Raw genomic sequence first — 16,053 nt, forward strand, 5'->3', positions numbered from 1 at the left:
GAAAATCTTTGCAATGGTGGGGTAAGCAGTATACAATAGTATAACAAGAGCTATAAAGGTAGCATGCCCAAGAGAATGAGTTAATGAGCAAGATATAGGTGATATGAATAGAAGCAAGTATTGCAATTGTTGTGACAAGTGATATGAGTAGAGGTATGAAATATAACTATTGGATATATGGCAATAGTTGAAGCCATGAGAGGAACACTACCTAGAAGCGAAAGAGGTTAGTAGGTTGATTTCTCAAATGTGGGTGGCACTGGATGCCTATATATTATGTGCTTTGATAGATTTTCTCCACATAAACCTACCAAGGAAAGTTGTGAGAGTCTTGTTTTAAAGAAAACCTTGGTTGTTTCTTGTTCTTTCTTAATAGTAAGACAAGTTGGAAAATTTTCCCATAAATTACGTCTTATGTGCTTTTTTATCGTGCATTTTGAGAGGTAAAAAAAAATGACTTGGAGAACTTCTAAGCATTGCATGATAAGAAAAATTTAAAGATAAATTTTGTGCTTGTGACAATTGTCATTGTGGAAGGGCGATTGGAGTATTATGAGAAGTTACATCCTTCTAACATGGAATCATCTCATATGAATAAAACATGATCAATAATATTGATTGCAGGTATGAAGTATTATGACTTAAGAGTGTAACTCGCACGAGTTGATAGCTTGGGTAGCTCTTTTTATAATTTGGGTTAGGCTTGGATGGAGGGAAAAAAAAAAAAAAAAAAAATCTGACTTGAATTAAACTCAAGTTGGGATGTCCAAGAATTTGAATTATGTATTTAATACTTTTAATTAGGATCTCTATATATATATATATATAAAATAAATAATTAAATTTTATACTATATTATTTAATTAGTGATATTTAAATAGTAATAAATTTTAAGAGTTTAATTAATATTTAAATTAACTTCTTATTTGCAAAAATTAAACCGTTTTTCCTATGCCAAATTGTTTCATTGGATTGATGGATCTCATATATTGATAGAATAATTCGAGTTATGAATCAAGTAGGGTTGAATTGTTGCGGATGTGATTCTTGTTATGATAAATTTTATAAATTTGTCATAAAAAGGATAACCAACATTAAAAGAGATGAGTTGACCCGGAGAATTTTTTAAAAATATAATAACTTTAAAAAATATATATTAAAATGTCATACTTTTAAAGCTATTTTCAAATCTATAGAAATCCAATTAAAAGATACATTTTGAAGCGACAACATCAATTGAAATAATTTGGTAAATGAAGGAGATTATATTAGTGGCTTCACTCAAATCCGAAGAAGTGGAGACACATGGGGCAGATGAATACTAGGTCCCACGTGGCCTTGGATCTTTAATTTTCATGGTGCTTCCAACTCCTTCCACATGACTCAGCTCCTCCACCTTCTTCTGCTTCCTCTGCAACATCAATGGCGATTTACAAAACCCTAAGGACTAAACCAAAACCCAACAGATCCCCCATCCTCTTCCTCGTCCTCTCCATCCTCGCCATTGCGTTTCTCTGCATTCTTTCCTCTTCCATTTCCATCAATGGTTCCTTATTTAGATCCGAAAAAACCCAATTAAACACCCTTAAATCGAGGCACAGTGTTGGCCATGAGAAGTACCTTTATTGGGGCTACAAAATTGATTGTCCTGGAAAGCATTGCGACTCCTGTGAGGGTTTGGGCCACCAAGAATCGAGCCTCAGGTGTGCCCTTGAAGAAGCGTTGTTCCTCCAGAGGTATATGCGCATACTTATGTCAATCTCCATCGCTGAAATTCTTAAAGCTGTTTTCTTTTCTTCCCACTCTTCCCATGGAACGAACGGAGGGTTAGCTATTTCATGTTTCAGCTTAGGTGGGTTGAATCAATTGCTCCTCGTTTGGAAACGCGAAGAATTGGAAACATAAGATCGAAAGTTTTCCTTCGTTTTGCTCGCTTTTGTTTTATCAGGAACTCTATATAGTGGTAGGGTTTTGATTATGAATTTCTTTTGGAACTGCGGTCGATGGATGACGGTATAATAACATTATGAAATCCAGAATACAGTTGTGCGAAATTTGTAAAGAATGTGCTCTATATTGATCATTGGGAAGCTTGCTTCGTGAGAAATCTTCACCATGATCATACTTAAGCTTGCTTTGTGCAGGTTTTCTTGTATATATATATATATATATTACTAAAAGCTTTGTTATCAGAAATGTGGATGTGATCATTGCAATTGCTTTTGCAAAGTTTATTCCTTTTTCCGGTTGAGGATCCTAAAGCATGGACATGTATGTGAGGAAATTGATTTAATTGATCGGTTTTTGGATTTGCTAGAAAATCGAATTGGGCCATTTGTTTTAACAATTGTAGCATAAAATGAGGATATTTTGGGTTTTCACCAAACTAACATTGTTGCTATTTTGCTTTGGTGATTATGATGATGTCTCCTTGTCATGGTTACCAGCTTGTATTTTTTCAATGCTATGTAACAACAAAAATGGAGCCATTCAATATTCATGAAATTTCCACTTTGGATAATGATATTTCTCTAAGTTCTGTCAAATGAGTTACTGTATTGTGCTCTTTGCAGAACTCTTGTGATGCCTTCTAGAATGTGTATCAACCCAATACATAACAAGAAAGGGATTCTTCATCACTCCAGTAATGCGACTTCAGAGGAGATGTGAGTTTTGTTACACTTCCTTTGTTGGTTATCTTTGAAGAAATTTGGTGGTTCTTTTGTTGTTTTAAAAATAAGTTTTCTTTCAAAATTGTACATGTGTTACTAATTCCTTGTCTTCTGAAAAAGAAAATTTTGCAGCAGTTGACTGGTTTCTATTTGCATTTTCCCTTTCTCTTTTCCTAATATATGTTAAGTACTAATCAATTGTTAGAGAAGAAAATAGTTATGCAAATTGAACTTGCTTCCTTTCATTTTTTTAGGTGGGCAGCAAACTCTTGTGCTATGGATTCTTTGTATGATTTAGATCTGATGTCCAACACTGTACCTGTAATTTTAGACAATTCAAAAATGTGGTATCGGGTACTATCAACAAGTATGAAGTTGGGAGCTAGAGGGGTTGCCCATGTGGCTGGAGTTAGTCGGATTGCTCTCAGAGACAACAGTCACTACTCAAATCTCTTACTCATAAACCGAACTGCAAGCCCTCTTTCATGGTAAAGTAACTATTTACATCTTATTGCAAATTTCTACCTTTTTCATGTCAAATTCATGATTTGGTGTGTGTCATATGCAGGGAATTGTTTGGAAAAGTTCTTTTAGATGATAAGAAAAATATATTATTAAAAACACCAAAAGAGGGGATTGTGAATGAGTTGGAGAGAACTTCAAGATTGAGAACATTTCTTTTTCCAGGAATGTTCGATGGAGAGTTAGCTGGGAAAGAAGTTTTTGTTGTTGTGATTGTAAACTATTTGAAAAGCTTAAGAAACTTCACAATTACTTTTGAATTATTCTCTATATTAGGAGTATTTATAAATTATAAATATTTCCACAAACTGTTGAATTTGATGCAATTGCAACTTTGCAGAGCCTTAATAAAGAAGTTAGGCATGTTCTGTAATTTTTTAAGCAATTCAGAGAATATTTTCTGCATTATTCTCAATATTATGAATATTTTTAAATATTTCACAAACTGTTCAGTTGCAAAACTTTGCATAGCCTTAGTAATGAAGTTAGGCATATTCTACTCTTTTTAAAGTGATTCAGCAATTTAGTCCTATTACTATTTGAGTCATGAACCTCTTCTCTCCTTTTGCAACTTGTAAGAGTTTTGTACATGCAAGCATACTACATTTATTTTGTAGGGAGTCTACTCATTCATATGCATGAGTTAATCCAGTCGATGTTGATTTTAAGAACATGGAGCAATTGAGTGTGGGATAGATTGAATTATTACTGTAGTTTCTGATCAAAGTTTTTGGCCTTCAAAAGTTCTGATCTGGTTGAGCTAGATTTCAAATGCTGCAATCTTACTGGTTTCTTCAGAGGGGGACAGAAAGACATCTGTTCCCTGGATTTGGCTTTTGTTCATCACAAAGCATTATAACTTGCTGTTTCCTTTCAAAAGCTCACTATAAATCCATTAAGATTTTTCAATCCTGCTAGTTTTTATATTTGCTTTAATCATGATAGACATTCAGGTTTATGGAGTGCAAGGATCGAAACAACCGTAGTGCTATAATGTTACCATATTCATTTCTCCCTTCAATGGCAGCTAAAAAACTGAGAGATGCTGCTGGAAAGGTTTGTTATATGTAATCCCTTTTGAGTTTTGGTTATGTACTTATATTTTATTTACCAAACTTTGCATAACCAACAAATATCTTTGTTCACTGTTTGCTAATGACTAAATGTGGTTCTGAATCACATCCCATTCCCATTCTTATTCTCAATATTCTTTTCACATGCAGAAAGAATACATTAACTGAATTTAGTCCAATCACTTTATTAACATGGTTCTGTACTCTTCAATTCCTTTCCTCACTTTTGTAAACTATATACATGGAATATATTAGGGTCTTCCACATCAGCATTTATCTTTTTTCTACTTTCATCATATAATGTAAGGTTATATTTATGAAATGTTCTTGCTACTTATAAAGTAAAATATTAATTAGCTGAGAATTATTGGGAGGGAATTAGTTGGGCTAGGGTGTACATAAAGGGCCTCACAGTGATTATGATTAGATTATTTTAGTAGGAATATGATAGAAAAGCTGCCATGAGTAATAGAATTTGAGACTAATATTGTGAAGTTCTGAGAGAAATTTGGGACCATGCAGCAATAATACTAGAACCATATTGTCTACTTCCATGTTATTTTTACCCTTGTGCTTAGTATGCTTTAGCTGTATGTCAATTTTTTCTTGAAACAGACATGAAATTTTTTAATTATCTTTGCATTTGGTATGTGGTAGTAGTATGTAAACTTTTCCTCAAAAAAGCCTGTTCATTTAACTATTTGTAGTGCTCTAGTTTAATTATAGGGTAGTTGGATGTTATTCACATGTTTAACCAAGGAGTGATGGACATAAGGCAAGATTTATTGAGGATGCCTTGGGTTCAAGAATATTAAGATAAATCAGTTGAAAACTGAATACATGAATGCAAATCTTAGGTAGATGATAGAATAAAGTCAGGCAATTGTAGGTTTTACCTTGGGGAGAGAATGATGGTTCTGTTTGGGATGCTTATGGGATTAGAGTTGGGTGCATAAATTCTTTTTGCCTAGTTTCTTGGGTGATGTTTGTATACTTTGTGTGTACTGTTTTCGCCGCTTCTAGACATTTCTAATACAAGCTCTTATTTACAGATAAAAAATAAAAAAAAGAGCTGGGTGGATAAAGTGGACATGTGATTCCAAATTATCATTTGGCTTTGCACTATAAATACTATAAAGGGGAAATTATGTAAAACAGCAGGACTAGTTTACTTTATGAAGCATATTGTTAAGAAATGGAGTGTTCATAACAGAAGGAATGACATGATGAGGATGCTAAGGTGGATGAGCAGGAGACCAGCAAAGATGGTGTTAGAAACAAGTATCTAGAAAAGAGACTTAAAGGTGCTCCCAATAGGTGGTAAGAATTCAGAATGCCAATTTAGGTGATCTAAGTAACGTCCTAAGAAAACTAATGGACCATGGCTGTCCCAACAAGTAGTGAATATAGGGGTTAGGCATCTGGCGCAGAGCTGGTTGCAAATCTCAAACCTCAATTGGTCATATGTTTCAATCCATTCATGTGGATTCAATTGGAATAAGAGTTGTTGGTTATTTAACTTACTACATAGTTATTTTCACCATTATCGTGATCTCCTTGGTTTTTGTGTATGCAATTATATGCTTAGCCTGTGCAGGCACATACAAACATTCAGTATCATAGATTACAAACATTGTCATATATAGGTGTCCTTGTGTCTAGATTTTTTGTTGGACACCTTGTGTTGGTTGAAACACAATAACTCATGCCCATTTTTTGAGATCAAAGTAGATGCATAATTTATTTTCAAGTTAAGTATCTGCATTATTATTCTCTCCTTGCTTCACTCCCTTCATATGTTGGTGATTATGCAAAAACAGTATCAGAAAAAGCAACCAATTATCCTCTCCTATCAACCTATTTGTAAATCAATCTTGTCTCCACAGATTAAGGTGCTCCTTGGTGATTATGATGCCATGCATGTTCGTCGAGGTGATAAGATAAAAACCAGGAAGGATAGATTTGGGGTTGATAGGACCTTACATCCTCATCTGGACAGGGATACACGGCCAGAATTTATTCTCCGTAGAATTGAGAAATGGGTGCCCCCTGGACGAACTCTTTTTATTGCCTCGAATGAGAGGACACCAGGATTTTTTTCACCTCTCTCTGCCAGGTAAAATCTTCTGAAGCAAGATCCAGCAGTGCTGTAACCGCAGTTATCAGTATTGTTGATTCAATTTTTTATTGGCTGTTGAAATTTGAGTGGGAACTTGGAGGCATAAAAAGAATACGCATGTTTGCTTTCCCTTCATTATGGCTTGCTCAATTTACAACACATCATATGCCATTGGTTTGCAGCCTGCATCAATCTTAAGCATCCCAAAAAGAATGTGTTTAAATTCCCATTTATGCCAAAGAATTCTTATCTAAACTATTTGGGTCACCTGTACCATCTACCATTTGCAGCAAACATGTTTATGATGCATATTCAGAAATGCAAATGCACTTGTCTGGAAGGCTTATGTCTTCCAAAGAACTGTTGCAAGATTTGAAATGATTTACCATTTGGGCATTATCTATACTCTATACTACAGTGAGCGGCCCATGTATGCATAGATGCCATGATGTTGGTTACCGTAGATTTTTTTCTTTGGGGAGGGGAAAACAAATAAAAAAAAAAAAAGAATTCATCCCAAAAGGTCAGACAGATTCACTTCTTCTAAGTCAGATAGTTGTTCTATGCTCAGTAGAGTGGAGTTCTCATTTTTTCAGATCCCAAAAATTAAATTCTGAGATTTGAGGTGATTTTTTATCCCCTTTGTTTGGCAGTAGAACTGAAGAAATTCTTATTCCAAAGGAATCAACTCATATGACTGCTTTGAGGCAAACTTTTGTACCATTTATTGATGACTTGTACTGTGGTTGCTTGGTTATCATGGTTCGTTTTATTTTCTCTAGTTTTCCCTTCTATTTTGATCTTCTGTAATTCTGCCTTTCCTGGATTTTTCCAATGTATACATCCTGTGTATGAGGGTTCACCCTCTTCAAAGTTTCCCATATTTCTGCTTTTAAAAAGGAACCACATTTCTGGTTTGTTGTGATATGCTGATTCCCAGTTTTCAACACAGCAATCTTTCTTAGTAAATTTTATCTAAATTCTCAATTTGGTAAGTTGAGAAAGCTGTAATAGGTTCAAATTTTGAGTGCAAATTTTTAGCATGGTTAAAACTAACTGATTTTCTGACATTACTATATTGGGGGTTTACCTGACCTTGCAGGCCATCTTTTGCAGGTATAGGTTGGCATATTCATCAAACTACAGTAAGATTCTGGATCCATTAGTTGAAAATAATTACCAGTTGTTCATGATAGAGAGACTGATTTTGATGGGGGCCAAAACATACATTAGAACATTCAAGGAAGATGAAACATATCTCAGCCTGACTGATGATCCAAAGAAGAATACCAAGGCATGGCAGATACCTGTTTATACATCAGATGGGGAGGGAAGCTGACATTGCATCCTTTCTGGTCCCTCCACTGTTTTTTCTATTATTCAGTTCATTCTCTGATCCCTTAATTCGCTTGGTTTTTTGTGGCCTTCCTCTTGCAACCGTGAAAGCAAACATTGCATGGCAAACTGGAACATTGTAGCTTCAGATGAAGAATCAGATCCTGGAAAATGAGAGGCTGGCTGCGTTGTCAATGTTGTAAATTGCAGTCAAACTCTAGTGGAGAGTTTCACGGCGTTCTTTTTATACTGAAAATTTTGAAATATATATCTCTACCACCATGATATTTTGGCTTGTAATGACAAGTTTTGATTGGAAAATGTTTTTGTTTTTATTTTTTATTTTATTATTTGGAGTGAACAATGTTTCGCCCTTATGATGGCATTGCAATTTACAGCAGTTTAGATCCTCATTCAGTATATTGATTTAAATTTCCAGGTGAATGAAGAATGATTGTAAGATATGGCATGGGGAGTGGGTTAAGCCCAACAAGACCAAGCACTGCCGAACGCTTGAAGCACCAAATCAAGATAATGTTTAGGGTCCCTTCCGCGGAGATGAACAAAGCATGTGGATGGGTCATGGGTGGGGGGTGTAGTCGTCAATCAGGATTCATCACTTGGAAGCTTTTGGTTGGCTTTGATGATGGTTAGGCGCTATATTTTAAAGTCTTGGATATATTATTGGCCTAATAGGAATCATATATGTCATGAAGGGGTCATCAGATCCAATGTCGCTGTCATATCACAGTCACAAGTGCCTACGAATGGCTCAAATAGTTGCGCCGCTTTTCCGTTGTTTACGGAGGTGGGTCAAGTGAAGGAATGGTGAGAGGGGGCGGTGTCCAAATCCAAGGTCCATCCGTCAAGATTCCATCCTATGTTTTGCGGGTGAAGTTGGGTTTGATGAATTGTTAATATAGCAGCACATGCCAATACAACCTATCCAATCCCAGCAAAATGCGTGGGGGTCTTACACTTTCGGTCATCAATTATGAATTATGAACAAGCAGAAGATTGCATATTTGTGGGTCAATAATGACGCATACGCTAGTGACATTTTGGCACTTTTCACATAATTCTGGGATACTGGGACTCTGCAGTTGATTCCTTACAGCCCACGTGTCCCCTTGCAACCGCCTTTATGAAACAGACGTTAGAATATTCCCTTTCTCATTCCAGAATCATTTCTTTCACCCTTGCTCCTGATATATCCCTCTAGGAACATTACGAATTAGTACCTCCACTTCCCATCTTCTTCACTAGGTTAACTATGGAACATTCGAGGCAAATTTTCATATTATTAATTTTTTATTATAGTTATAATTTAGGGATGACAAAAGTACAAGGACAGGAGACGCATCACAAAAAAGTATAATTCTTCCTCGAACAAAGCCTTTGGCTAGCTTCACTAGTTCGCTGGTTTCACTTCTGGGTTATGCTTTATTGCAGGTGCTAACAAGTTCTATATCGATCGGACAATCAATACATATCATTGTTGGAAGTTGGAACTCCTCCATTGCGAATAGACTCCCAGAACCTATGCCATATTACCCCTAAAAACTTGCCTTAATGCCATCTCTATTAAAGCCTTTGAATTCAATTAATTAATCACCCAACTCCGACAACCTTAGGGGTCAGCCTAAAACACTAATAAGAAGAGCCCAGACCCCAGCCGACTCATGAAAGCGACCCACTGGAACAGCACTTCCGATCAAAGGACCCGAACGATCCCCTCACGCCTTGGCCTCACCCTTAACTGAAAGCGCACTCTGGAGAGGCTTACGTCTTGGACACGTGGAATCTCCCGATTGCTCCACAAGATCGCACGTATCAACCCCTGATAGCAGTTATTCTCACGTGCCATGCCCATATATAAGCGGCTAGTAACGGAATCAATGATAAGCAAAGCAAGAGAGAGGAGAGCTTCTTCAGAAACTCCGAATTTTCAGGTTCGATATTATAATTGTTTTTAAAATGGAAATATTTTCTTTATTGTTTATCTGATTTTATTTTTGGATTAGTCGTATGTGGCGAAGAAATTCGATCTTGAAAGAAAGAATCCTATATTCTACTTCGTTTCCTGTTTTCTTTTACCGCAAACCCCTTGTTTGGCTGCCGAGAAATCTTCGGAAAAGTATTTTGGTTCTTGCGTTTGGTACTTTCTTGATTATTTATTTGATTTGATTTGATTTTTTTTAATAAATGGAAACGTCTAAATAGTGATAAACTAAATTATTGTATTGGGATCGGTGGCGGGGAGGTTTTGATGTTTCGGATCTGAATTCTTTTCCAACATATCGTCAGCAATCAAAAGGAGGATAAAGATAGTTACGAGAGATACGGTATCTAATAATTAAAATTTTAGTTTTTTTTTCCCTACATTTTCTCGATAACTAAACACGGCATATCCATCATCTCGGAAGTTCAGTTTCCGATTGTTTCAGGACCAGTTCTAATTCAAATTTTAGGTTAAAACTCATATTAAAAACAGAATCATTTAATTTCTTGTTTTCCCACAATCTAGGGTTCCGACAAAGATCACTGATCGAGTGTTGTCATGCCGTACCTTGTCCGGGAGAATCTATTCATCGGTAACATTAGTGACGCAGCGGAGATTCTCCAGAACGGTAGCGCCGAGATCACGCATATCTTATCGGTTCTCAGTTCCGCCTCGATTTCTTTTTTCTCTGAATGGCGCGCCGGACTTTCTATCCCTACCAAAGAAATTCGCAGAGTCTTCGTTGGTGGGTCTGGTAGTAGTTCAGAATCCGAGGATAAACCGGTCAATGGTTCAAAGAGTTGTTTATCGCCAGAGAAAATTCTCTATTCACTGGAATATGCGGGCAAGGATCTGAAGCTGGTGAGGATGGCGGTCCCATTGAGGGATATGGAGAGTGAGGATTTGTTGGATTATTTGGATGTATGTTTGGATTTCATTGACAAGAGTAGGAAAGAGGGTTCAGTTTTGGTACATTGCTTTGCTGGGGTATCAAGAAGGTATGCATATATGTTCTGAATGTAATTGATAAGAGTTAGTTTCTTCCCCCCGCCCCCCCTTGGTTTATGCTTTCTGGTTAGTGATGCATATTTTTTAGTTACCATGTGAAGTAGAAATTCTTGTTGACAGCAAAGTAACTTTCTGCATTGTATGTTGAAATTGTGGATCTGTTGTTTATGAATTTATGAAATTTATTCTCATATTTTTTCTATATTAATGATATGTTTATTTATTTGATAGGTTAGATTAATGTTATGTTTATTACCTTTATGTGAATATCAAATCACCCAAATTTTCTATGTTCAAATTTGTGCTAAAAATTCGAGAGTAAGACTTTGAAGATAAAGCCTGACATAAAAGTTTATCCAATTTCTCTTTGCTGGTCAGAGTCTCCGTAACATAGAATGGATATGAGGATTGACAAACCTTATATGAGGCTATTCCAGTCTTAGCATGAGAAAGCAGTGTGCTAGTAACATTATTTTCCAAAGACTGTCTTTTTGCCAATACTAGTAATCTAGTATATACATTTTATTCTTCCAATAGGTAGTTTGAGGTTTAGAGCTTCCTTTCCTCTGGAACCATAGTTCTGAAAGGGGAAAGGCGCAAAGTTGCCTAAGCCCAAGGTCCAACAGCCTAGGGTGCATGTGCAATTATATAGAACACTATGAATTTGGGCATGCAAATGTGTTCATTTTAGAAGGGCAAAGAAAAAAATAACGGTTTTTGCCATGAGCTTAGAAAAACAGAAAGAGGAAAAAGGAAAAAAGAAATAGATAGACAAGTTGTGCCTCTTCAATAATACACTTCCTTGGTAGGTGAGGCACCACAACTGGGGAGGTGGTCCTAGGCATCCCTTAAACAACTATATGTATTCCTTGGAAAAACTCTTTAAAATACTGATTTAGTTACACCCTCAAACTTATTCAGAATAGAGTTTTTTTATGGTATAAACTAACTAATTGCTTTTACTTCTAGTTAGGCATGGTATGAGTATGGTTACAAGCAATAAAGTTGTGGCTTTAGCAAACTGCAACTCAAGAGACATTCATCTTCTTTTAAATAGGAAAGCCACATTAGTCTTTTTTTTCTTTCCCCAATTTAAGATACATTAATTACTTCCCACCTCTTCACTAGTCAATAGTCTATATGATGTGTTGAAGCAGTGTGGAGGTAAAACAGAAGACTACTTTGTTGTCTAGGCATTTCGTTGGCAACAAACTGTGTATACCTTTTGATAGGATTTATATCTGTTGGTTGGTCCAATACCTTCCCTGCAAAATCGACAATTAATCACATAACAGTCATCTACATTGAGTCCAACTAGTATGACTACATTTAAAAGGTCTTAGTTACTAAACTTTATGAGGATGAGTCCAAGAGATCAGCCATTGTTACTTTTTTTTTTTCATTTGTAAAAAGTATTGTTTTAAATTGGAATCATAACAACCCTTTGTATCTAGTTTTTGTCTAGACAAATAATTTAATCTAGTCTTTGTAATTATTTATGATGTGATGACACGGCTTCAGTCTTGCTACCATTAAGCAAAGTTTTAAGTAGACAACCTTGATAATGTTGGAGAAGCAACCTTTTCTGTTGCAATATAATAAAAGCTTTCATTGATACTGTTCGAACTTAGATGTAACAGTCAACCTACATTTATACGGCCAAATATTGACATAGTAGCAGTGGTATATTGCTCCTTAAATTACTTAACATGGCTTATAGCATACACTTGTAATTTTGTCCTTTCATAGCTTTTGATTCTTGAGGTCATGGATGTGACCTACTTTGATTTTTTTTGGCCACTTGATCCAGTTTTTGTGCATATAAAAACGCTTCTGTAGCTTGTAACTAGTCAAGCGATTTATCTGCTATTCTTAAATTTATTTTTATGGATTTCTCAGTCTTCTTGTAGTGCATAAAAGTATAAAAATTGTTTTTCTTGTCACTTGGCCTATAAATGCCCAAAAATTATCCACAGCTGCCTAGTTTGTAATAGCTTTCCAGTTTTTATGCTTTGACAAGTCCGAAGGGTTTTTACACCCTTCTTTCCGTGTGTTTGTTGCAGTGCATCTATCATTACAGCATACCTGATGAGAACTGAGCGTCTGTCTCAAGAAGGTTCGAACAATTCCCATGTTTGTTTGGAGTATTTTGGGTCTATGTATTGGTATTTGCTTGTTGCCTTTTATTTCATTTCTTGCAAATCTTAACTGCCTTTTTTGTGATGATACAGACAATTTTGGAGATACTGTCTTTTTTATTTTATGTTTTTTTTCTAAGAGTTGACTTTTTCCCCTCTACTTTCCTGCAGATGCACTTGAGTCCTTACGGCAGAGCTGTGAGTTTGTTTGCCCTAATGATGGTTTTCTGGAACAGGTGATAAAAGGCAATGCTATATCATCTTTTGATTTTTGGGACAGCATTGCTAGCTTACATCATGTCCATGTCATGGATTCTAAATGTCTTCTTTTTCTTTTCTCCTGTGGCAGTTAAAAATGTATGAAGATATGGGTTTCAAGGTTGATCATGCTAACCCCATATACAAGCGCTTTTGCCTAAAAGTATTAGGTATATTTTATATATATATATATGCTCATTTGATTTATTTTTCTTTTTTGTTACATCTTCTATTTGAGGTTTTGATGAATTTGCAAATGGATCGGTTCATGAATGACTCAGGTCTGGCTTGTAATGTGTTCATATTTCTGTGTGTGTTTTGAAAATTTTGGTGTTATCTCTGTTTGTTCATGTGGTTTTTTGAGAATTTAGGGCTTCTAAGTCCTGTGGAGACAGAAGACCTTTAGTCTTTCCTGGTTTTAAACAATGTGTACAACTAGAGAGAGATCAAAAGGGGATAAGTGTTAGAGAAAGTAAATTAGATGATAAGTTCACAACTTTTGATCAACATAAAGATCAGTTTTTTAATTAGCTTAGGATGTGTTGCAATAACCTAATGATGTATCAACCATCAACTTTGATTGTACTGCACTTCCTGGACAAAGGGGGTATGGAGGAAATATTAGAAGCTTCTGAATGGGATCTTACTGCACATCAATCTGTAAGTTAATGTTATTACTGTTTTTTTTTTATTTATTGCTTTCTCTCCTGAATAACTGTTGAATATTCTATTATATCTGTTGTCCATCCTGATTAAGCAACTGAAGCATTTTTGTAGCCATATATATCAGACATTGTGTAACTCACCTTGTATTTGAGTTTTAGATCTAAATGGGAGGGCTTCATGGAGACATTCTGTGTGCTGCCACTCATAAATTTTATGTCCTGAACTTGGTATCCTTATTTCCAAAATATACGCTATCAACCTTAGGATGTTCTTTCTTATCCATTTGCATTTTCCTGTTTGCCCCTTGGATATATTTGGTGAAGCAAAATCCAAATCTAGAAATATGGCTTGCAAAAGAGCCTCTTTACATTAAAGTTGATGTTATTTATTATGGACCATGCATTTAATCTATTGCAAACTATTTTATATGTGGTTGTACTCGTGTTTTTCTTTTACAAATGAATTGTAATTCTGGTGTTTGGTATTTTTCTTTTATGTTTTGAAATTATTATGAGAACTTTCCCTTTTATCTTTTTTCCTTTTTTTAATATGAAGTTTTAGAATAAGGAGCAAGGGTAAATCCTTATTTGGATCTAAGAAAGGTTTTATACCCAATGTCTATAGGTGAACTTTATAATCGTGGAGAGAAAATAGACAGCTCTAAATTTGGGGCAGATCCTGGCATCTCAACAGAACCCATTTCTTCTAAAGTAGAGGCATCTCCAAATGGAGTAATTAATTCAACTGCTGCGTACCGCTGCAAAAAATGCCGAAGAGTTGTTGCATTGCAAGAGAATGTTGTGGATCATGTTCCAGGTGAGGGTGAGACTTCCTTTGAGTGGTACAAGCGGAGAAGTGGCAACCCTTTTGACAAGTCAAGTGAGTTTGAGTGCTCTTCTATCTTTGTTGAGCCTTTACGGTGGATGACAACAGGTAAAAATCACCTAACAACTTATTTCTAGGGTCCATGATTCTTTGAGTCTTCTTGCATAAAGCTGTAGAGATAAAATGAAATTACAATATCAACCATAAAGCTCTACCCTTCCCATAAACCCCACTGCCACTTTGGTGGTGAGGAACTAGCTTTTTTTGTAAGCATCTTGAATAAAAAATACAAATAGATTACAAGAATATATTAAAATGAAACTGTAAGATACAAATGAAGGTAAAAGAGGTTTTTTCAAATCAGCATTTTCAACTACAAGATCTGCCCGTCTAAAAACTTTTATAAGAATATATACAGACATAGGTTCTGAAGTGAATACGGGTACAGGTTTCAATCATGACTGACATTTCCCACCACAAGGACCAACTTCTGGGCTGGGAAATTATTATTGCTGGGAATAATTTATAAATTCTGATTGTGATATCAGAGGCATATTTTGATAATTTGGAAGTACTTCAGAAATAATCCCAAATTAAACTGAACTTACTATTATGGTTCCCTAGGTTTCATGTGCTCTATAATTTGTGTTCAAATGTATGAAATGGATGTAGTTCTGAGTCTCTCATGTTGCCCAGTTGAAGAAGGTGCGTTGGAGGGCAAGCTGACATGTGCTCACTGCGAAGCCCGTTTGGGTTATTTTAATTGGTCAGGGATCCAGTGCAGTTGCGGGAGTTGGGTCACCCCTGCCTTTCAGCTCCATAAAAGCCGAGTTGATATCAGCACCGTCTAATATTTTTCTTTTGGCAAAAGGGATAGGCTAATGCTTAGCTTTCCCCCTTTTTTACTGACAAAAAAGACGGTCATGGGAGGTAATACCAGTGCCTAACATCAATCCAGTAATAGCTCTTTTAAATTTTGGTTTACTTTGGATGCCGTAGAGACAGTTTATGATTTTATAGTGAGAAAAAAAAACACCATTCCATTTTGACTTTGCACCTTGTTTGGGTGATTCAGGAGCTGCAGCTGGAGGCAGGGGCATGGCTGAAGTACCATCTTGTGCTAGTGATTTATGGTATGACGTTGTTTTTCCGATATCCTTCAGTGCTTAAAATGGATAGCCATAATGAAGGTTCACGATACACATGTCAAAATGCTTTTTGGCACAAATATGTATTTATGAGACATTCAAGCCTATTATTATTGCCATTGTGGAGGTCGGCCTCATCAAATTTTCATTTGCCTTTTGACTCTTGTTACAGATTGTCAATTGATGGTTTTGGTGTTTTCAGTTCTTGGTTCATAAACTTCAATTCCCAATTTTTTTTAAACCCTTTCTTTCCTTACTTTTCCAAGGGGGACTAATACCTATTCAGA

The 16,053-nt window shown here is 35.8% G+C and overlaps 2 protein-coding genes across 5 annotated transcripts; both read left to right on the forward strand.

Moving 5' to 3' along the window:
• Positions 1-1,220: 1,220 nt before the first annotated feature.
• On the forward strand, positions 1,221-8,134 carry LOC100251727 (uncharacterized). The gene is made up of 6 exons (XM_002282519.4): positions 1,221-1,736; positions 2,574-2,666; positions 2,927-3,160; positions 4,148-4,250; positions 6,154-6,383; positions 7,503-8,134. The coding sequence occupies exons 1-6, from the start codon at positions 1,423-1,425 to the stop codon at positions 7,723-7,725; spliced, it is 1,197 nt and encodes a 398-aa protein (XP_002282555.1). The 5' UTR covers positions 1,221-1,422; the 3' UTR covers positions 7,726-8,134.
• Positions 8,135-9,130: 996 nt separating this feature from the next.
• On the forward strand, positions 9,131-15,967 carry LOC100256857 (uncharacterized). 4 transcript variants are annotated; one of them, XR_009466399.1, is made up of 9 exons: positions 9,721-9,879; positions 9,985-10,066; positions 10,249-10,721; positions 12,795-12,847; positions 13,041-13,105; positions 13,219-13,297; positions 14,418-14,726; positions 15,315-15,548; positions 15,694-15,967. XR_009466399.1 is itself a non-coding variant. In XM_002282496.4 (7 exons), exons 2-7 carry the CDS (start codon positions 10,282-10,284, stop codon positions 15,467-15,469), a joined length of 1,101 nt encoding a protein of 366 aa, XP_002282532.1. In that variant the 5' UTR covers positions 9,131-9,673; positions 10,249-10,281; the 3' UTR covers positions 15,470-15,967. The 4 variants fall into 4 exon arrangements, 1 of the variants encoding a protein (XP_002282532.1); XR_786412.3 differs by lacking the exons at positions 9,721-9,879; positions 9,985-10,066 and adding an exon at positions 9,131-9,673; XR_002030639.2 differs by having other exon boundaries at positions 9,179-10,066.
• Positions 15,968-16,053: the final 86 nt, after the last annotated feature.

The sequence above is a fragment of the Vitis vinifera genome, chromosome 8 (genome assembly GCF_030704535.1).
Source record: "Vitis vinifera cultivar Pinot Noir 40024 chromosome 8, ASM3070453v1".
In the NCBI taxonomy this organism is placed as follows: Eukaryota; Viridiplantae; Streptophyta; class Magnoliopsida; order Vitales; family Vitaceae; genus Vitis; species Vitis vinifera.